The sequence below is a fragment of the Pipistrellus hanaki genome (assembly GCF_964339955.1).
Source record: "Pipistrellus hanaki genome assembly, chromosome: 3".
NCBI lineage: Eukaryota > Metazoa > Chordata > Mammalia > Chiroptera > Vespertilionidae > Pipistrellus > Pipistrellus hanaki.
This window is the reverse complement of record NC_140505.1, coordinates 27,183,334-27,204,941: the sequence shown is the minus strand read 5'-3', so window position 1 is coordinate 27,204,941 and position 21,608 is coordinate 27,183,334. Positions and strand designations below refer to the sequence as shown.

The window sequence follows — 21,608 nt, the reverse complement described above, 5'->3', positions numbered from 1 at the left end:
CCTTTCCTGGCTTCACTCCCAGCCACCCAGGAGCCGGCACAATCCCACTCCTCGGCCGCCTGGGATCTGGCAAGTCCTCGTTTCTGGCCGCAGCACTGCTCCTGTAGCTCCTTCCGCTGCCCCTCTTCCCCTCATAGCAGGCGTCATACCCCTCCTAGCCACTCTGTGTGCCAGTATATGCAAATTAACCTCCATATTTGTTGGGTTACTTTGCATACTCACTCTGATTGGCTGTGGGCATAGCGAAGTGATCGTTAATTTGCATGTGTCTCTTTTATTAGGTAAGATTAGGATTTATGCACCCCCCAAAGTTATTGGAATAGTTTAATGTTCAAGTGCCTGTTGCTTTTTTAAAAGTAGATTTACATAAAAAAAGTAGATTTACAACAATGTACAATAAATAATGTATTTAAAATAATAGGAAAAAATTAAGTGTATCAGGCAATACACTAAATCTAAATGGACCTTTCTCTTATTTTTTAAAAAAGATACTGTCAAATAGGCATAAAAATAAACCACAGCTCATGCTCTTTACACATCTAACTCACGACGAAGTGGTGAAGAAAAGTTGAGAGTCAGTGGCCAGGGAGAAGCACAGACAACAGGCACAGCAGTCATCCATTCTGTCGGGGACCGTGTACAGTTGGGATGGGGCATGGGCATGTTCTGAGGGCACAGTAAGCTATTGGCACAAATGACCCAGACCTGTCTCCATGGGTTGGACTCCCAATACTTCTCAGCTCTCAGAAACTGGGTGGAGGAAATGGACACACAGGAACACCTCCACACCCAGCTGCTTTTAGGAAGAGGCTCACGTCCTCGGTTAGCATATGCGCATGTCAGTGTCCTTGGTTGTTTGAAGTAGCTTGTTCATTGTGCCTCATTTGAGCTCCTTAGGTCTAGCCCGCACAGGTTCACAGCATCTCGTCCAAGAGCGTGGCCAAGTGCCCTGTTTGGACTGAGCTGTTGGCACAGTTCTTCCTTTCAGATTATCTGCACAGACAGTTCAGGCTCTGCTGTCTTCTTAACCTTCCTCTCACAGTGTTTGAAACGTTGCCATCAATTTAAAGTGGAATAGCTCCAAGATTTCTTTCTGGTCCTGGAGAGTGAGGTCACAAGAGAGCAGATATGTGGCCTCCCAGCAGGGGGCATACGTGAAACCGGCTCCGCAGCTATGTGTGTGTGTGAGTGTGTGTGTGTGTGTGTGTGTGTGTGTGTGTATGTGGTGGTTGTTGGGGGACGGGGGGAAGGGTGTCCACACCTCTCTTCCCCAAGGATCGCAGCAGCGTCCTGAAAAATCAATTCCTCCCCAAATCAGACCCATCTGGTTTAAGATTCAATGATCATTTGTTTTCGGCAATTATTGATTTGCAAGGGAGCGGGGAGAAGCAAACGTCTCGTTTTCAGCACCCCACCCCCAACCTCTTCTTGAAAGAAAACTGGCAGAAATAAAAAGCATTCTGGAAGGCATTTAATAATTTAAACATTCATACATTTAAAAAATACAAATAAAGCCGAATCCGGTTTGGCTCAGTGGATAGAGCCTCGGTCTGCAGACTGAAGGGTCCCAGGTTCGATTCAGGTCAAGGGCATGTACCTGGGTTGCAGGCACATCCCTAGTAGGGGGTATGTTGGACGCAGCTGATTGATGATTCTCTCTCATCCACGTTTCTAGCTCTCTATCCCTCTCCCTTCCTCTCTGTGGAAAATCAATAAAATTTATATATATATATATATAAAATACAAATAAAGGGGACTCCCAGCCCTTCAAGAAGGGGAGAGGGCGGCGCAAGAGACGGTAGTGAGCCGAGTTCGGAGGGGGATGCGCTGGGGCCCGGCGGGGCGCCAACGGTTAAAGGCGCGCGCCGCCCGCCCGCGGGTTAGGAGTCCCGGCGAGCTGTCCTGACCACGGGCGGTGGCTCCTGGAGGTCACCGGGCCCTTGGGGCTGGGAGGTCACCGGGCCCTTGGGGCCCGCCGCCCGCCCGGCGCGCAGGTGCGGCCGCGCGCACTGCCCGGCCCGCGGGCGGAGGGAGCGCGGCGGCGGCGGCGGGGCCCGGGCGCGGAGTGCGTGTGCGGCCGGGGGGCCGGGCGCGGGGCCTCTCGGCGCGGCGTCTTTTCTTCTCCTCCTCGCGGTGATGTCATCCCCAGCAGCGGCGGGGAGCCGGGCGGCGGCGGCGGCGGCGGGGGCGGCGCCGGGCGGCCGCCGCAGGTTCATGTGCCGGTGGTAATGAAAAGGCACTTGACAGCCGGCCAGGACGCACGCGAGGGAGCGCGAGCCGGCCGGACCGCGGCGCCGCCCGAGCCAATCGCCGTCGACGGCGGCGGCCTCTCCATGGGCTGCGAGCGGGAGGAGGGGGCGGCGGCGAGCGCTACCCGCCGGGCCGCGGCCGCTCCGAGGTGAACGGCGGCGGCGCGGAGGGAGGAGAGCGGCTCGCGAGCGGCGCGGGGAGGCCGGGCGCGCCGCCGCCGCCGCCGCGATGAATTCCGCCGAGCAGACCGTTACGTGGCTCATCACCTTAGGGGTGCTCGAGTCGCCCAAGAAAACCATCTCGGACCCGGAGGGCTTCCTGCAGGCGTCCCTGAAGGATGGCGTGGTCCTCTGCAGGCTGCTGGAGCGCCTGCTGCCCGGGACCATCGAGAAAGTGAGTGTCCCCGCCCGGGCCCACTCCCCCCACGGCGGACAGGCCCCGGCCGGTGGGAGCCCGAGGCGGTGGGGAGGCCCCGCGCCCCGCTTCGCCTCGCCTCGCCCGGGATGCGCAGGGGCGCGCGGGGGCCGGGGCGCTCGCGGTGGCACCTGGTGGCCGCGCGCGGGGCCGGGGGGGGGCGCGGGGCGCGGCGGAGCCCACGCGTCTCCTTTGTGCGCGGACCCGGGGACGCGGCCCGCGCGCGGGGGGCGCGCTGGCGGCGCGAGGACCCGGTGGCGGGAGTTCGGGGCGCCATTGTGTGCGGTGTGGGCTGGGAAGGGGTTCCATCCAGGCCGCGTACCAGGGGGATGACCCCGGGGGAGGCCCGGAGGGAAGGGGAGCGCTGAGCACCGCCCGAAGGGAGAGTCGCCCCTCTCCGTGGCCTGACCCGAAAACCGTGTTCCAGCGACGCGCACCGCTTCCTCCGAGGCTTTGTTTGAACCGCTTTTGTTGGTGGTATTGTAGGAGAGTTCCGTCGCCCCCCATTTAATTGACCAATTGCTATGCATTTTTTTTTTTAAAAGATGCATTCATCAATAGCTGAGGCTGCGTTGTGAAATGATTTATTGCTCTCCCCCCACGGAAGAATGCTTCCTGCCTCCAAGCCCAGAGGTGGCAAACACGGGGTTGGGGAAAAAAAAAAAAAAAAAAAAAAAAGCCTTGGCATTCTTCAAGGCTGGCTTAAAACTCGAGATATCATTTCCTGGTTCCTACCTGATTTTGAACAGAATCCCCAGCCCTGCAGACCCTGCTTTTCCCTTTTTCGTGACGGGTGGTTTCTTTCCCCTGGGCTGGAGGGTGAACCTTGACCTGCATCTCTGCGAGTGATTAAAGTTTGCTTTCCTCTCCCACAGCTGACAAAGCAGGGGTGAGGGGAGAGAAGCGCTTTTAAAACCAACGCGTTCCCTGTGTTTCAAAAAAGCACTACAATCTCAAGACCCAATTTTTTTTTGGATCCAACACATGATCTTAAGATCCACAATTACTTAAAAGGTGTTAAAATGTAAAAATTGAAGTGCACCATGACTAGGGGAAACTGTTTAATTTTAAAAATGGGTTTATTGGTCCCAAATGCACAATAACAATTTGCTAATTAGGCGACTTTATAAAGTAAAATGTTTAATCTTATAAGCGTGTGCCTGTCCTGGTGCTACATTTTAAAGGTCAGAAAATATTTTATTTCATTTGAATTTCACGTGCATACTAGTTTTAGGTATTTTTTCCCCCCCTTGCTTAAAATGTATTTATGAAAACAGAATCTGCATTTTAGAATGAATACTTGCCAGCCTGTCCAGGGAAGAAAAAAATGTTGCTTGTAAATGAACCTGATGTCACAATAAAATTGTGAGTTAAGACAGGAATAAGGAGCAAGATTTAACTTTCAAGGCACTCATCTGGATATCAGAACCTCTGGTAATAAAAGACAGATGTTGAAAAGAATGGGAAATGCATGAATGCTAAGTTTCCCAAAATAGGCTTATATGAAATACTGTTCATTTCTAAGAGTGAAGCTTTAAGAAACTTCATGTGCTGTCTAGAAAAAAAACATATCACTATCAATGTATGTTATTTGGCATATTAACTACGTTATTATTGATTGACAGACTTCAATAACAATTTTTTTAAATTCTACAAAGGTCTTCTTAGAACACTGTCGTATGCCTTTCATCTCTAACACAACAAAGACAGGGGTGAATAAAATGCTTAGCTTGGCAAAGCCAAATTGAAACAATCCAACATATTCTAAAACTAGGGTCACTTGGAAATTTCTTGTATCAAAGCAATCCCTTTATTCCCCTAGGCCCCAACTGGTTTGTTTTAGGACTGACACCATCAGTGAAAGTTGGACATGAAAGTAGCCAATTATAGACAGAGCTTCTGATTTTCTGTGGTTCAAAGGTAGGTTTTTGGAGTAAAATATTAGCTATTCTCTGCCTCTGACAAGCTTGGGGTTCAGAAGTCTCATAGCCTTTTGCACTTTCTGGGAAGAGTTATTTATTTGAGCTTTGGGATGTTTGCGTGCACACCAAATAATATAGGCCACAAAGCACACATGCTGAACAGCTTTCCCTGAATGTGGGAATGTTAGTTTTTTTTTTTGTTTTTTTTTTCTTTCTCTCTCTCCTTAAAGAGAAACATTTGGAAACTGAACTGAATATTCACACGGAATTGAAAGTATTTTAACTTTACTCCTGTTTGCCAGGAGAACACACTGACAACTGGCCAGTGGGGTGTCAGCAGCCTGCAACTTAACATTTGCAAATTCATCATTTAAAACTTGAAACCATTTGAGTGGGGATACTGCATAATTAAAAGTTTTTGTGATGGCTCGGATTTCCCATGTGCCTTTTATTAAGAAATACGCCCTAATGTGTTTCTTACATTAAGCTGATATGTTCCATTTTCGAACCAGTAAAAGGGTGGAGAACCGAGAGTACGTTCATTTGGTGCAGATTGTTCTCACTTTTAAAATTTTTGTTTGTTTGTTTGTTTTGTTTTGTTTTGTTCAGGTTCTCCTTTTTGCAGTTCTTATATTGAAGGTTGGATAGGAAAAGAGGGGATTATAGACGCAGGGAGAGGAGTTCAGAAAAGAGATACATTTCATGATGGCAGAGGAGTGAAAAGTGGGAGGTACAGTCCCAAATCTTCGTGGATGAGGATCCCACACTTTGATTTTTCTCAGTAATGGCCAGGATGCTTTGCTGACCCACCACACTGTTGGCTTCCCTCACTCTTCCTGTGATGAGAAATACACAAAGGCCACGGAAGGCAGTGAGCCCTGGGAGCATTGAGCTCATGGAGTTAACACTTTAAACATCCCTAGACTATGTAGTCGCAGGGGATGCAAGATACAGAAGTTTTAGAAGATGGAACATTAATGTAATATCAATAAAACACCTGAAAATAGTGAAATGCTGCTTGAATTCCACCTGTAGATGAAGTTGCTTGATTTGCCATGAAAAAATCAAGGAACCCGGTTCTTTCTCTCCACACTCAGAGCTCATAGCAATCCATAAAGTGCTGCACAGGAGACACTCCACCAGCCTGATATCTGTGGGATACACTTGAAGGCCAGATGCTACCTTTCTGGTCTCGCTGGGTGTTTGGGGTGTGCAGGTGTGTATGCATTTAAACTGTTTTAAAATGTTGGGCTGAGTATTAGTGTCCTGGGCTGCTGGGACAAAGTTACCACAGACCAGGCAGCTTAGCCAACCGAACTTATTCTCTCAGGGCCCTGGAGGCAAATGCCCCAGATCCGTGGTCTGCAAACTGTGGCTCTCGAGCCACATGTGGCTCTTTGGCTCCTTGAGTGAGGCTCTTCCACAAAATACCATGGCCTGGGCGAGTCTATTTTGAAGAAGTGGCGTTAGAAAGAAGTTTAAGTTAAAAAAAATTTGGTTCTCAAAAGAAATTTCAGTGGTTGTACTATTTGGCTCTGTTGACTAATGAGTTTGCCGACCACTGTCCCAGACCAAGGTGTGGGCAGGGCGGGCTTCGGCTGCAGGCGCTAGGGGAGGACCTGTCCAGGTCTCACCTAGGCTTCTGGTGGTTGCTTGGCTTGTGGCAGTACAACCCGTCTTCCCACCGTGTCCCCCTGTGGTCGCTTCTCTGCACTCACACTTCCCCTTTTCATAAGGACACCAGTCCTTGGAATAGGACCACCCTACCCCGTATGACCTCATCTGCAATGACCTTGTTTCCAAATAAGATCACATTCTGAAGTATCGGCTGGTTAGGACTCCAATCTTTTTGGGGGACACGATTCATTCTCTAACAGGTTGCAGAATACGTTTGAACCAAATCCATTTATGAAGTGCTTGTCTACCTGCAAGTGCCAGGTGCTATGGGAGCTAAGAGACTAAACAACAGGCTCTTAGGGGTTTTGTTGAAGGTGAAAATATAAATATAAGAATATGAACCGTATGAGACGGGAGGAAATCAAAAGTCATAAAGTCCCGTGTAGATGAAAAGAACAGAAGGATTAAATCCAAGGAGACTGCATTTGAGCTGTCCAACCTCCGATGATTTTTTTTTTTTTTTTGACACACGGGTTAGATAGCAGTAGCCAACCGGTGGTCCGTGGACCACTGGTGGTCCGTGGGGTCCGGAAGGTTGGTGACCGCTGGATTAAAATATTGTTCATATTTTCCTAAACTAATCTGGAAGTCCTAAGGATCAGTGAATTCTGATACGGCATAGGAAAAAAGACACTGCAGTTTCTTAATTGATCCACAACTGGCTTTCTGGTCAGTCCTAGGGTTCTGGGGTTGGCTGTGGATGGGGGTGGGAAGGGAAATGAAGTCTCAGTAGGTGCTGGACAGCAGTTCTAAGTGCCCACTGTGAGGAATTTACCTTTTCCTAGGCCCTTTGCCTAGTGATGGTCAGCGATGGCAGTATGGAGTGGCAGTGAGAGTCCCGCTTAGCTTTAGAAGGCCTGTGCCTGAGTGGTTCATAAATACTTCTTGATTGGCTGGTAAAGCACTCGGAGAGAAGGTTCTAGTTATAACACATGCTATCTCCTACTGCATTTGTATAGAGACTTCTTTAAACCTTGCAAACGGAATTATTGGTGATAGCAAGGCGCTTCTAGGGAGAGATTACCTAATGTTTCAGAATAGTTAACTTTGCAGTAATAAACATCTGCTTTCGAAGCACGTGACTTTAAAGTAGTGGTATCTCAGTCCCGCACCGGGCTGATTCCGGGTTTGGGTTTTGGGCCCAGAGAAAGAGGGCAGTTGTAACTGCATTTGCTGGCTCACTCCACATGAAGTAAACAAACCTGAATTCTGTTTAATTGGGAAGGCCTAACATGGTTTCTGAGAGCCACACTACACATGCTGTAGTGTTTCTGTTGGCATCACACATGTGCACACACTCCCACAAATGTTTGCACACTCACACACGCATGCACATCTGACTGGGTTTGCAGGACAGCCGGGGAAAGGATCACGAGCTGGCCTTCGCCAGGGGCAGCTGCCGCCATGACCTCCGGAGCAATTCCGCTTTTGTGCTATCCTGTGGCCTCATTCTATGAATAGAAACAACACCTGTAGCCGCCTTGTGTTTTCATTTCTTTAAGCACTGCCTGCCTTGTCTTTGTATAGATTTTTTAAAAACAAAAAAAGTGCGCCCTGCAGGCACTTTGCTTAAGGGATGGTCCACTGTCATCTCATGTCACATCCATTTCACAGATGAGAACACTGAGGCCCAGCGGTTTGCTGTGCCCGGGTCACCCAACTGGCGCATGGACGCAGAATATTTCAACCCGGGCCAGCCTGCTGCCAGAGCCCCATAGAGATGACAGTCCTGCCGCCAGTTGAGTGCTGGCTGCCCAACCTGCGCTAAGTCAGGAAGATAGGTGGTCATGCCTTCAGGAATTACAAAGCATATTCGAAAGACAGACAGACAGCGTGAGGGACCACAGCGGATAGAGCAGAGTCCAGGGCTGGATCGTGTGGCATGGATTGCCAGTCAGCAGGGCTCCCAAGGGGGAAGGGGCACAGTGGGGACTCTGACGACGTTCAGGGAGGCAGCCCGCAGTAAGAGCAGTGCTCCTCTCTGGCCGGCAGGAATTCAGAGACAACTGGAAGGAGGACACGCAGCTCAGGGAGCACTGCCTTCAGGGTGTGGCCTTGGGGAAGTTCACTTTGAGGCTCCTCATTCACTCCACGCGAGGACATCCCAGGACTTCAGTTAAGCTCTAACGCTGGTACCTGATAACCTTCCCTGTGGCCCCTGGGCCACCTGACTCGGAGTGTACCGGGTGTCCATCTACACCAAAATGTAAAGCAATATAATATAAATTCACACACATGTATACACATGTATATGTATATAATAGACTTTACAAATGGAAGTACTGTATATGTATATATTTAATGGACTTCCTTTCCCTTCAGAGGAAACTGCTCACTGTAAAAAGTAATAATTGGAGGGGCCTTGGTGGGGGGTGGGGGGCACAGGAGAGCTGTTAGTTCTTGTTTGGTGGGGGCGTCTCTAACTTTTTGGACTGGAGTCATGTGGGAGCTGGAGTTGCCCTTGCCTCTCACTGTCAGCCAAAGGCAGCAAAGGCACAGCATCCCTCTAGGACTCAACTCTGCCATGGGCAGCGTCAGGGGCTGGGAGGTTCAGTGGTCCCCAAGACTTCCTGGTCCCTCTTGGAACCACCGTAAGATGGGGTGATCCCAATATGTGCTCTGGAGTCACCCATTTGCTGTGTGAGCTTGGGCAACCTGCCTAACTTCTCTGAGTAATGATTTCTTCCTCCTGAAAACGAGATTAATGATCTATGCCAGGAGGAGTGGTAGATGAGTAGATAGATGCGAGGGGTTTTGTGCAGTGCTGGGTGCAGGAGGGCCTCAGAACATGGTAGTTATTATTATTTTAATATAATAATGTTATATTAAATTAATAAGTTTAATGAAAATTTTTCCTGCCATCTTCCAGGAAAACTCTGGACCTCAAGGCCACCAAATCCCAAGAATACCTCTTCATTCTAACAGCAGGGAGGATTCTTGCGACTTTAGGGGGCTGGTGACCCTCCCTTCCCACTCTGATCGACCCCCATTGTCCGGGTGGGTGGGAGCTCCGGATTTGGTTTTCAGGGCCCTCTGGGTAGCACAGGCCCCTGTGCAGCTGCTGGGTGTGCACAGCTGCTGGCTCAGAGGGGCCAAAGGGCCAGGCTGGGAGGCTCAGGTTTCACGTAGATAGAGTTTCATGCTTGAGAAGGGCCAGGAATCACAGATGGGCAGTGAGGGCCGGGACAGCCCGTCCCGTGTCTGCAGAGGGAGGGTAGGGTGTTGGTGGTTTCTGGGCCCCGTGTACACCTTCCGACTTTTCCCTCCATCAGTTGTACCAAGTTAGGTCGGGAGAAGTTATTTCCTGGTGTTTTTGTATTTCTAACCTTAGCTCTCTGAATTTGCAGTTTCGTGAACCACACTGGTGGTTCTCAGCCCTATTTTTGTAGGCTAGTGCTGTGTCTACTATAGCCTAAAGGCCAGGGAGAAAGGGTAAGGATGTTTACATGGGATGTGTGAAGATGCATTTCCAACACATTTGTTTAATTATTTAAATTTAATGAACGTATTTATTGGATTCCTACTCTGTGCACGCTAGTGTATACATCATATGCACAGAAACACACACGTATTTATTGGGTTCATGTTATGTGCTTGCTGCTAGTGTGTTATATAATAATACACACAGAAGCACATGCACACACGCATGCATGTTTTCTGTACCACTTTTTCAGGCAGGCCATAAGGGAAACGATAAGGCCTTAAGTGCAAGGCGTTTGTGAATTCTCAGTGTGAAGGAACTCCCAGGAGGTCATCTAGCCCAAACTTGCCATCTTGCCCATGGGTTAACGGAGGGCAGTTGCATATGACTGTGTAGTTTATGCACAGTCTAGGGAGAGTCATTCACACTTCAGTCTAAATGAATGGTGTTTGCAGGATTGTGCTGGGCGAGGGCTCTGTGGCAGTGATGCAGAGAGGTCAGCCTCCCTAGAGGTCCTCCTCCTAGGGCACAAGCAAACGAGAGGAGGAGCTTGGTAGGTTACAGAACGGGCCTGAATTGACCACCGCTCCCTGCAGCCAAGACCCTCGGAGAGGGACACTGCAGCTCCTCCCATCCAGAGTTGGAGCCTGCGTTTTCACTTCTTCAATCTGAGTCGGCTAGTGAAACGTGGCAGAAGTGACGTGTGCTTGTTCCTAGAACTCTGGAGGCCTTGCATCTTTTCTATTGTATAATAGCTCTCTCAGACCCCGCCTCCACCCCGAGGACCAGCCCAGGGCCTAGATATGCAAGGGTTTGAGACCCCATGGTAGAAAGCTCAGTTGTCCCTGCTGAGCCTCTTGTACCCACCTACAGCCCTCCAACCCTCAACACTGGGCAGAGCCCAGCCAAGAGCAGCGAGCTGCCACCTGAACCAGAGCTGACCGGTGCTGCATGAGCGAGCCCCCGGAGACCAGGACTGCCCAGGTGACCCATGGCCTCACAGACAAGAACAGACGCTCATTTCAGCCTGCCCCTGAGCTTCTGTGGCTGCTTATCCCTCCGCCTTACGGTGGCAATAGATAATTGGCACCAAGATGGAGAGTGGAAGTGGAGTTTTGAACATAACTTTGTTAGTAACACTTGGGACAGCTTTTTTTTTTTTTTTTTTAAAGGGGGCTCAGAATAGTCCTATTGTTTCTCCAAAGAAGCTGTAATTCAGAACCCCAAAAAGGGTATGTGAAAGTAATTTAAGCCTCTTCCTGTTTATATAAATTGCTCTAGTGTAGAACTGGAATCCAGAGATTCAGGCTTGCTCCGAGTTTGCAGTTTCCTGCAGTGGCACCTTGTTCTGGAAGTATGATATTTGTTAGTAAAAGCCTTCTTTAAAATGGTCAAGTTTTGGATTATTTATAAATACCCTGACCCAGGATGGCCTTTCCTCCTCATTTCTGAGTGCTTCAATGCTAAGATCCTATGCCAAGAAGACGCTTTCCCACCTATTTCCTGTCCTTAAAATAGTTCGAGTGCATAGGAGACTTGTAAGTATCCAGCTGCAGTTAGCCAGTTTACTCAGAAGTCTTTTGTCAAGAATGCAGATTTTCTGAAAAAGCGCGTCGCTTTCTGAACACGTGCCAAAAGATTATGACTTTGTCATTTGCTTTAAGGAAGAATGTTACAGTGCTGTTGTTGGAAAACTAGGAGCTTCAGAGGAATCATCTCGCTGCTGTTCACCTCTTTGGTTGGCTCTCCAGGAGGCGGAGGAGACCATCAGGACATCCGGAATGTTATTCTAGGTCTCTCTTTCTTTCTTTTCTTTTTTAAAATATATTTTATTGATTTTCCACAAAGAGGAAGGAAGAGGGATAGAGAGCTAGAAACGTCGATGAGAGAAACTTCGACCAGCTGCCTCCTGCACACCTCCTGCTGGGGATGTGGCTGCAACCAATGTACATGCCCTTGACTGGAATCGAACCTGGGACCTTTCAGTCCACAGGCCAAGGCTCTATCCACTGAGCCAAACCGGTTTCGATTAGGTCTCTCTTTCTTGAGTAACATCACTGTGATCTTTCTATGGTGCTGAAGAAATTGCCATGTTCAAGACCTGTGTTTGTACAATGATTCTCATAAAACATTGCTGCTGGTAACAGATCTTTTCTCATGGAAACATGACATTTTCTGGTCATAGTTCTATTTGTTAGTTCTATTTGAAAACAAGCTCTCTAAATAGGATGTGGTCAAATTCTTGACAGACTTGTGGCAAAGGTTAAACTTCTAGAAAGGACCACAGAAGCTGTACTTTTAAGTGACAAGAGACTGGAATTGAGTATCTTGCAGACTTGATCATCTAGTGACAAATGGAGAAGAATAAGAGTTCACTTATTGTCCCTCCAACAAAGCACATTTACTTAGCTTGAATCTGAGGAACTGCCATGTCAGCGATCCAAGGCTGGCTCTTCAAATAAATAACAGTAATCATGTTTTCTTTTGGTGTGAGTCTTAAGCATATGAATTGTTGGTGAATTGTTCAAACAATATTCTGAGAGTGAGAGAGTACTCACCCTGCACATAATCAAGCCTTTTGTTGTCTGTAATGGAGCTCCCAACTTAAGAAGCTAGAAAAATAAAGGCAAGTTAAACCCAAAGTAAATAATAGAGAAAAGAGAATAGTAAATAACAGAATAGGAATCAGTGAAATAGACAGAAAAGAAAATCAACAAAGCCGGTTCTTTGAGAAAAGTCAATAAAATTGACAAACCTCTTAGATCAGGAAAAAAAGGAAAGAAGACACAATACACGTGTCTTTTTTTTTAATATAAAAGGATAATAATTGGATATTATAAATATTTTTATGCCAATAAATTCTACAATTTAGACAAAATGTACTATTTTCATGGAAGTCACAGACTATCAAAGCTCATTGGATAACCTTATTAGCTCTATATTTATTAGAGAATTTAAACTTGTAGTTAAAAAGCTTCTCATAAAGAAAATTCCAGATCAGATGGCTTCACTGGTGAATTCTATCAAACAATTAAGAATAGAGTATAAGGAACTCTTAAGACTCAGTGGTAAGGAAACAAACAACCCAGTTTAAAAATGGACAAGTAGTCTGAGTAGACACTTTACCAAAGAAGATATACACTCACATGAAAGGATGTTCAACATTATTGATCATTAGGGAAATTTGAGGGGATCAGTGGGGAAGGGGAAGGGAACACTTATAAAACTTTCAACAATAAAGATTTAAAAAAAATGAAACCACAGGAAGATATCAGTCTACACCTATTAAAATGGCTAAATATAAAAGATCGATTATACCAAGTGTTGGTGAGGATGTGAAGGAACTGCTCATCTATACCAATAAAAGAGTAATATGCTAATTAGACTGGGAGACCTGCCAGAGACCTTCCGGACAAAGCCTGCAAACCAGCCCCAAAGGGCCCTCAGCCACTTGCCCAGGCTGGCCACGCCCCCTAGCAGGGACTCTCACCCTTGGGGGGATAGGGCACAGCCATCAAACCTTGTCCAGGCTGGCCCAAGGGGACCCCCACCCTGGTCCAGGACCCCCTTCAGGGGAGATCTCCCATGCACCAGGCCTCTGTCTATACTAATGAAACGATAATATGCTAATTAGACCTGGAGACCTTCCTGACAAAGGCATGGTGGCAGGGCCAAGGCAGCGCAGTTAGAGGTGATCAGGCCAGGAGGGGAGGTAAGTTGGGGCTGATCAGGCTGGCGGAAGCGGGGGGGAGGGGGGGGCAGTTTAGGTGATCAGGCCGGCAGGCAGAGTAGTTAGGGGCGATCAGGCAGGCAGGCAGGTGAGCGGTTAGGAGCCAGTGGTCCCGGATTGTGAGAGGGATGTCTGGCAGTCAAACATCCCCGAGGGGCCCCAGATTGGAGAGGGTGCAGGCCGGGCTGAGGAAACCCTCCCCGCTCACTGTGCACAAATTTTATACAACAGGCCATTAGTGGGAATATAACATCATACAACTGCTTTAGAAACTAGTTTTTCAGTTTCTTAAATATTAAACATACATTTGCTAAATGATTTAGCCATTCTATTTCTCTGTATTTACCCAAGAAAAAGGAAATGACATGCCCATACTAAGTCATGTACACAAATGTTCATAGCAACTCTGTCTTAATAGTTACAAACTGGACATAGCCCAGATGTTTTTCAACTGGTAAAAGGGTAAAGAAAGTATGATATATCCATAGAGTACTTAATCGGCAATAAAAGGGAATGGAGGAAAATCATGTAGAGTAAAAGAAGATAGACAAAAAAGTACATACTATGTGACTTATTTGTATAAAATCCCAGAAAATGCAGCGTAATCAATATAGTTCAGTGTTTGCTTAGGGACACTTCAGGGGCACAAGGAGACCTTTGGGGGCAGTCGATATGTTCACAGGCAGTCCTCGAGTTACGTCCGACTCGGTGTAGGTTGTTCCGTGGTTACATCGCCATCTTCCATGTATTAAAAAAAAAGTTCCATCATCTCGATGTATGTACATATATGCTTTATGTTTTTTATTATTCATTGTACTTACCACAAGTAAAGGTCAGGAATTGTTACCTTTCTTTACTTTTTTTTTTTTTTTTTTTTTTTTTACTGTTTCACTTCATTACTGCTGTGTATGTGTAAGTGAGTGACATTGGTGCTTACGTAGGTGTGTTCCGACTCATGGTGAAAATCGTGTTATGTCGCACTGTAGGAACGGATCTCCGATGTAACCCGAGGACCTACTGTATTATGATTCTGGTGATATCAATAGTTTCAAAAGTGTACACGTGTCAAAACTTTATTTATTTATTTATTTATTTATTTATTTATTTATTTATTTAAATGGGAGAACTGGACTTAGTTGATGCTGTAAATATATATTTAAATATATTTTATTGATTTTTTACAGAGAGGAAGGGAGAGAGATAGAGAGCTAGAAACGTCGATGAAAGAGAAACATCGACCAGCTGCCTCTTGCACACCCCCTACCGGGGATGTGCCCGCAACCAATGTACATGCCCCTGACTGGAATCGAACCCAGGACCTTTCAGTCCGCAGACGGACGCCCTACCACTGAGCCAAACCGGTTTTGGCACGTGTCAAAACTTTAAATACGGGCACTCCATTATATGTCCAGTTATATCTCAATATGTGTTATATGGCAGTATTCACACTGGGTACAATTAAGTTTTTGCTGTGTGTAATGGAGCTTTAATTCATTTTACTGCCAGTAGCCTACTTTTGAACCTGATTGTGAATCCAGAAGACATGTATGAAATTTTAGTGCACAAAGGTAAACAGTATGCTTAGATTCATTGCAAGAGAGCTCATTTCTTTATTTTCTCATCACATTTTTATTGAGTATCTACTATGTTTTAAGAATCGTGCTAGACACTGGAGGTGTAATGATTACCAAAAAATAAACTTGAACACGCTCAGGTGGGGGTGGGGAATAGCTTTAAAGTAATTATATGAACTTATTGTTTTACAAATTGAGAAATGTGCTCTGAAGGCCAGGAACAGATTTCTGAAAGTGTGTATGCAGCAGAGGAATCTGGCTTACCCTTGGCAGATGGGGACGGGGATGTTTTAGGGAAGGCCCTCCTCTAGCAGTGGTGTGTGAGCCCAGCTCTGATGTGAGTAGGCGGTAATTAAGCTGCAAGGGCTCCTGTAGAGACAGATAGGGGCCGGGCAGGGTGGGGCCTAGGTTTGGTACCAGAAGATCCTGAGTGGATTTAGTGGCTTCAGAGTATGTTGGATTGGAGCTCAGAGAGGACACCTACCAGGAATATGAATTTGGGAGTCACACTGCAGAGATGTGAACTGAACTGTAGGAGTGGTGAGACTTCTTATGGGGAAATTATGGAGTGAGAACATGAGAAGGCCTTAAGGAACTCGGAAATTGATGGCCAGGAGAGGGTGCAAGCTGGGCTGAGGGACACCCCCCCACACTGTGATGAACCGAAGAGGCCTATGAACCTAAAGAGGCTAAGGATGGTGGTCGAAGGGTGGTTAAGTCAGAAGAGAGGATGGTGACCAGTGGAAGAGGATGGCCAAGACAGTATGCTTCAAAAAACTAAAAAAAACCCCAGAAAACTTGGGCAGTGTGCTCGGAGAGGAAAAGGCCACTGTCATTAATTGTTCTGGGACAACAGGAATGCACTGACTGTCCTAGGAAAGCCTGGCTGAGTGGTCTCCCCAGTCATTGGTGACGTTAGCAAAGGTACCTGTGTGTAGGTAGTAATGGGGTGAGCACCCAGTTAGGGTGAATATAGGTTCATGGAGAGAGGGGACTGGGAAGGAGGTTTGATAAAACGGGGGGAGCTTTGAGTACAGGTTTGAGGGGAGTAGAAATGTTGGAAATAGAGTATGGAGTGTGAGTGGGTTGATTCAGTGAGAATGGTTGGACGCCTGGGAGCCCATGGAGAGCCCATTGGATATGAAGGTGTAAATTTATAGTGATTTTGCAGAGGACTGAGCAGGATATTATGATGCTTATCAACTCTCAAAAATTTTGTTAAGAGGAAGTTCATTTTTAACTGTTTTTTTCCTTGGATAAAGGGAGACTCTAGAACTCAATTATATTCCTTTAATAGTGTCAGGGAAATATATCTATGGCGTTTTTTTCTTTCACTTCCTATATGTTTTATCATGTTCATCTAAATCAATGACTGCTGTGTTGAGGCTAAACAGTTGTCACTCTGAGCGTTTCTGAGATTTCCATCTTGTCTTTAATGTATTAACTTCAGGTGTTTAATCTTCCTTCTTTGATTTATTTTACAATAAACAGCTTTTGAGGTAAAGTTGGTGAGACTGCTGAAAACTAACTGCTCTTTGCTATATCTCTATTTTGCACTTGATGTTTGAAAGTCTAGATCTGATGAAGGATAGATAAGGCATTATCCTCCTATATAAAAAGAGGTAATATGCAAATTGACCATCACTCCAACATACAAGATGTCTTCCCCCATGTGGTCAAAGATGGCCACCCCTATGGACACAAGATGGCCAGCAGGGGAGGACAGTTGTGGGTGATCAGGCCAGGAGGGAGAGAAGTTGGAAGGGACCAGACCTGCAGGGGAGGGAAGTTGGGACAACCAGGCCAGCAGGTAGAGCAGTTAGGGGTGACCAGACCTGCAGGGGAGGGCAGTTAGGGGTGACCAGGCTGGCAAGGGAGGGCATTTAGGGGTGACTGGGCCAGCAGGGGAGAGTAGTTGGGGACATCCAGGCCTGCAGGGGAGGGCAGGTGGGGGTGACTGGGCCAGCAAGAGAGGGCAGTTAGGGGCAACCAGCCCAGCAGGGAGGACAGTTAGGGGCAACCAGGCTGGCAGAGGAGGGAAGTTAGAGGTGATCAGGTCAGCAAGGAAGGGCAGTTAGGGGTTATCGGGCTGGTAGGGGAGCAGTTAAGTGTCTATTAGACTGGCAGGGGAATGGTTAGTGGGTGATCAGGCTGGAGGCAGAAGTGGTTAGGGGATAATCAGGCAGGCAGGCAGGTGAGTGGTTGGGAGCCAGCAGTCCCAGATTGTGAGAGGGATGTCCAACTGCCCTTGAATGGTCCCAGATTGGAGAGGTGCAGAGTGGGGTGAGGGGTAACCTCCCCCCCCCCCCCATGAATTTCATGCACCGGGCCTCTAGTCAGGATATAAATGTATCTTTTCCAGAAAGTTTATGTTCACTTCAAGGACTGTTAGTTTTATAATTTTATGAATATACACGTGCCTCTTCTGGGATTTGCTTTCTCATTTAGAAAATGTTAACGATTTGTTACATGTCATAATAAATTAAGGGAAGTAAAAACAAATCAAGAGGTGTTTATTAGAAATATTGTTCCTAAATAACCACAACAAATGTAAGGAGTGTTTAGCATTGGGTATTGTTTTTCCAATGCAAAGCAACAAAATGCACTATTCAGTTCTGTCTCCATGTGTAGGAGAACTAAACCCACTAGCTGTTTATTTTTTTTTTTTTTCCCCCTCAATACTTTTTCTTTGAGAGGATAGTGGAGGTAGTATTATTGGGAGCAGGGTTGGTTTGTTGAGGGAAGGAAGTATGAGACACAGTCATTGAGACTGAAAGTTTCTGGGTTTGGTTTTCCTTCTCTTATAGCTGGATGTGGAATAGCTGCCCAACATTAATTTTTGTCCGTGATATATAAAAATGTTAGTCCTATTACTGACATCAGAATTAGTAGAATATGCATTTCATATTGTTTTCAAGTAATGATGGGCTTTCCCTCATGTTATACCTTTGGTTTTAGGTGACTATGTGGGTCTTATGTGTGTGCCAAAGTCATTTATGTGTGTGTCAAAGTCACCTGGTGGCTTGTGAAAACACGGAACTGCTGGGCCACACCCCTGAGTTCCCAATTCAGTAGGTCTGGGTGTGGGTTGAGAATTTGCATTTCTAACAAGTTCTCGGGTTATGCTGATGCTGCTGCTTCAGGGGATCACATCTGAGAACCATGGGTAGCCCCTTGAATACATCAGCCCAGCAGTACCATAACCTGCACCAGGCAGACTGCATGCATGGCCCTTTAAGAAGCCAAGAGGCTGAGGCGTGATCAGCTGGGGGCTTTCCCACAGGTGAGCCCTGGCTGCTTGCCTACCTGGGTTACCCCTTCAAGCTTGAGAAGTTTCCCAACTAGTGCCTTTTAGTTTAACACAGAGCAGACCCCATGCTGCCGCCCTGTGGACTTTTGGAGCATTACATGTGGAGGTAGAGTTTGGAAAGAAATCCTGCCTTTTGGTTAGAAGGGGCATTCAGATATACCTGGGGGTGGAGGGGGGGATTTCTCACCTGTTTCAGTGCATCTAGAAAATTCTTATATAGAACATAGGAGAAACACAGTCTCCATTAAGAGTTCAATTCAGGAGTTTGTGTGAGATTTGATGGATGTATTACTTAAATGAGGCACTTAACAGCAGATCTTTGAAATATTGAAATTAGGGTTGAGAGACCTGTGGCTAACTAAGTCAGTAAGTCACTAAAAGCTACCCAGAGATATGGAGAAACTTCTAGGTAAGGGTTCTTTTCACAAGAGTGCGTTTAAGGGAAAAGTAAATCACACATGTTGGGTTGTGGGGCTAGGGAGTTGCCTCAGGGACAAGTCTGGAATGCCATATCAAAACATAACCGGGCAGCCGCTGCTCTTTAAAGATGGAGTGTAGCTGAGCTGTAGGATGCATTCTAATACGGCTTCTAAGGGGCGGTGGGTCTGTGGCCCTTACGCTGGGGACTCCTTGTTCTCTGAAAGTCTGGAGGAGTGTGTGTGGCTCACACCAGCCTTCCACCAACACTGAGGATAAGCGCCTTGACTTCTTTCCAATTCATGCTTTTCAACCCAGTAACCAATTAAGAATTCATTTTGTTACCGACTATGCAGGAAACAAGGACAATTTTTGACAACCTCCTCCACCCCAAGCCTCGTCCCAGGAAGCTCCTTTTCTGGAGGATGGCTTTTCTAGATGTCATGGCTGAGGTGATCTTTGGTGACCATTTCTCCTTACAATGAATGATTGGAATGACCTGACAAGAGTTTTTAAGGAAGCTTCAAAAAGCAATTAGAAATTCTCTCAAAACCAATGGAAAAAGTAGGACATCTCAGCAAACAAATAGGACTTCTATAGAAAGAAACAAGTAAAAATTATAGAACTGAAAAATAGGATGATTGGAATAAAACTCAGTGTATGAGCCCTGGCCTGGTGGCTCAGTTGGTTGGAGCATCATCCCAGACACCAAAAGGATGCAATTTTTATTCCGGCCCAGGCACATACGGGAGGCAATTGATAGATGTTTTTCTTTCACATTGATGTTTCTGTATTTCCCTTCCTCTTTCTCTAAAATCAATAAAAACATATCCTCTGGTAAGGGTAAAAAAAAACAACAACAAAACAAAACAAAACAAAAAAAACTCAGTGGATAGGCTCAAAAGTAGAGTGGAGATGACAGAAGATAGAACCAGTGAACTTGAGGACGCATTGTTCGAATTTGCTTAATCTGAACAGAGAAATAACAGCCTGAAGGAAAGTAAGGAAGTTGCTTAAGGGCTGTATACTCTCCCTGAGTCTATCATGGGACAAAATAGATGACAATGTGCAATCTTATCTAATAAGGAGGGAATGTGGTAACTGACCGTCACTCCTTCACAAAGATGGCTGCACCCACAGCTGAGGCCAAGTTCCCATAAGGAGTCTTAACGAGCAATCTGCAGGGACCTGAGGCTGTGCCCTCCCCTGCCCCTGTGGGGTTTGACAGGGGACTTGAGGCCACACCCCTCCACCCTGCAGGGCTTGACAGGGCACCTCAAGGTGCACTTCCTGTCCTGGTTCTGGGCTAGGGGACCTTAGGTTGCCTCCCCCACCCCAGCACCAGGCAGGGGGACCTCAGGCCGTGCCCCCCAACAAGTGGGACTTGATGGGACTTTAGGCCACGCCCCCCATCCTGGCGCCAGGCCAGGGGACCGAGGCTACTCCCCCTGCCCGGCAGGGCTTGACAAGGGTGGGACTGGCCAGGTCTGGATCTAGCCCAGTGGGGAGGGGGCAGCTGGGTCTGGGTCTCACGCAATTTTGAGGTGCATGTGGGTGGACGGGGACTTGACTCTGGGTCCCATGGTGAGCCCCAGACTCCGACAGAAGGAAGGTTTTCATATACATTTTACTAATTACTTTAATCTCTGACACTTCTTTTAAAATACATATATATATATATATATATATATATATATATATATATATATATATATATATATTGTTTTTTTTACAGAGAGGAAGGGAGAGAGATAGTTAGAAACATCGATGAGAGAGAGAGTCATCAATCAGCTGCCTCCTGCACATGCCCGCAACCAAGGTACATGCCCTTGACCGGAATCAAACCCAGGAACTTTCAGTCCACAGGCTGACGCTCTATCCACTGAGCCAAACAGGTTTTGGCAAATCTCTGACACTTCTATTATAGAGAAAGGGCAAATAGCAATATTAAATTATTTCCTCTAATTAATCCCCTTTTAATGTGCACGAATTTCACGAATTTCATGCACCGGGCCACTAGTAATAAAGATAATAACATTACTGCAGTTTTGGCAGTTGTTCTTATTCATTTCCTTCCTTCTCCTCATTCTCTCTCTCCCTCCCTCCCTCCCTCCCTCCCTCCCTCCCTCCCTCCCTCCCTCCCTCCTTTCTTCCTCTCCTTCTCCCTCTCCCCCTCCCTTTCTTCTTCCCTCCCTCCCCCCTCCCTCTCTCCTCCTTGTTTTTTTATTTTATTTTTTTTATATTTCTTCTTTTCTTTTTTGTTTCTGTTTTCTCCTCCTTGTTCTGTGTCTCTGCCTGACTCTCATCTCTGAAAGGTCAGCATCACATGAGGCCTCATCAGCTTGTTCCAGCCCCTTTGCGAAGCGTAGGAAAACCAATATAAGGAAACCTTATTAAACATGCAGGTCTGTGGACGGCTGCATAAAGTGTCGCCCGGCCGGCAGGAGCCTGAGGAGGCCGGCGGGAGCAGAGCAGCTGGTTAGGGGGAACCCATCTTAGAGCCAGCGATTTTCCTTAGCGATAGAGAGATGAGAGCTGAAACCAGAGTGCTGGCTCTCGGCAGCGCCGGCTAACCGATGCCCTGATACACACACAGAGAAAACGGAGCCCTGGACACTGAACGGGGGCAGTCCGGGGAGAGCTGGACAGCAGCTGGACGGCCGGCCTCGGGCAGAGCCTGTGGTAACAAGATGCATCTGTCAATCACCACAGAAAGGGATTGAGGGTTTATGGTAAAACCCAAGAGCATATTTTCTCTGTATCATTTTGCCCGTGGTGATTACATTTCCAAGATTTTTTTTTTCAGGTTATAGTCCCTGTCTCAAGTATTCAATTCTCATATGAAACCAATTATATACCTTTTGGTTCTAGGTGCTATGTCAGTATCAATAAA

At 46.8% G+C, this 21,608-nt stretch overlaps 1 protein-coding gene across 5 annotated transcripts in view; it reads left to right on the top strand.

The window, feature by feature from the left end:
- The first annotated feature begins 2,108 nt into the window (after positions 1–2,108).
- The window catches only part of ARHGEF7 (Rho guanine nucleotide exchange factor 7), a 132,766-nt gene continuing 113,266 nt past the window's right edge, over positions 2,109–21,608 (top strand). For 2 of the 5 annotated variants that reach the window (XR_014794689.1, XR_014794690.1), the window contains exon 1: positions 2,120–2,643. Coding sequence is in view for 2 of the 5 variants with exons in the window: in XM_084879818.1 (XP_084735944.1) it covers positions 2,479–2,643 (165 nt within the window). In the remaining 3 variants the exon portion in view is untranslated. Of the gene's footprint in view, positions 2,644–21,608 lie in introns of all 5 variants that reach the window. The other 3 variants (XR_014794688.1, XM_084879818.1, XM_084879819.1) reach the window with 3 other exon arrangements.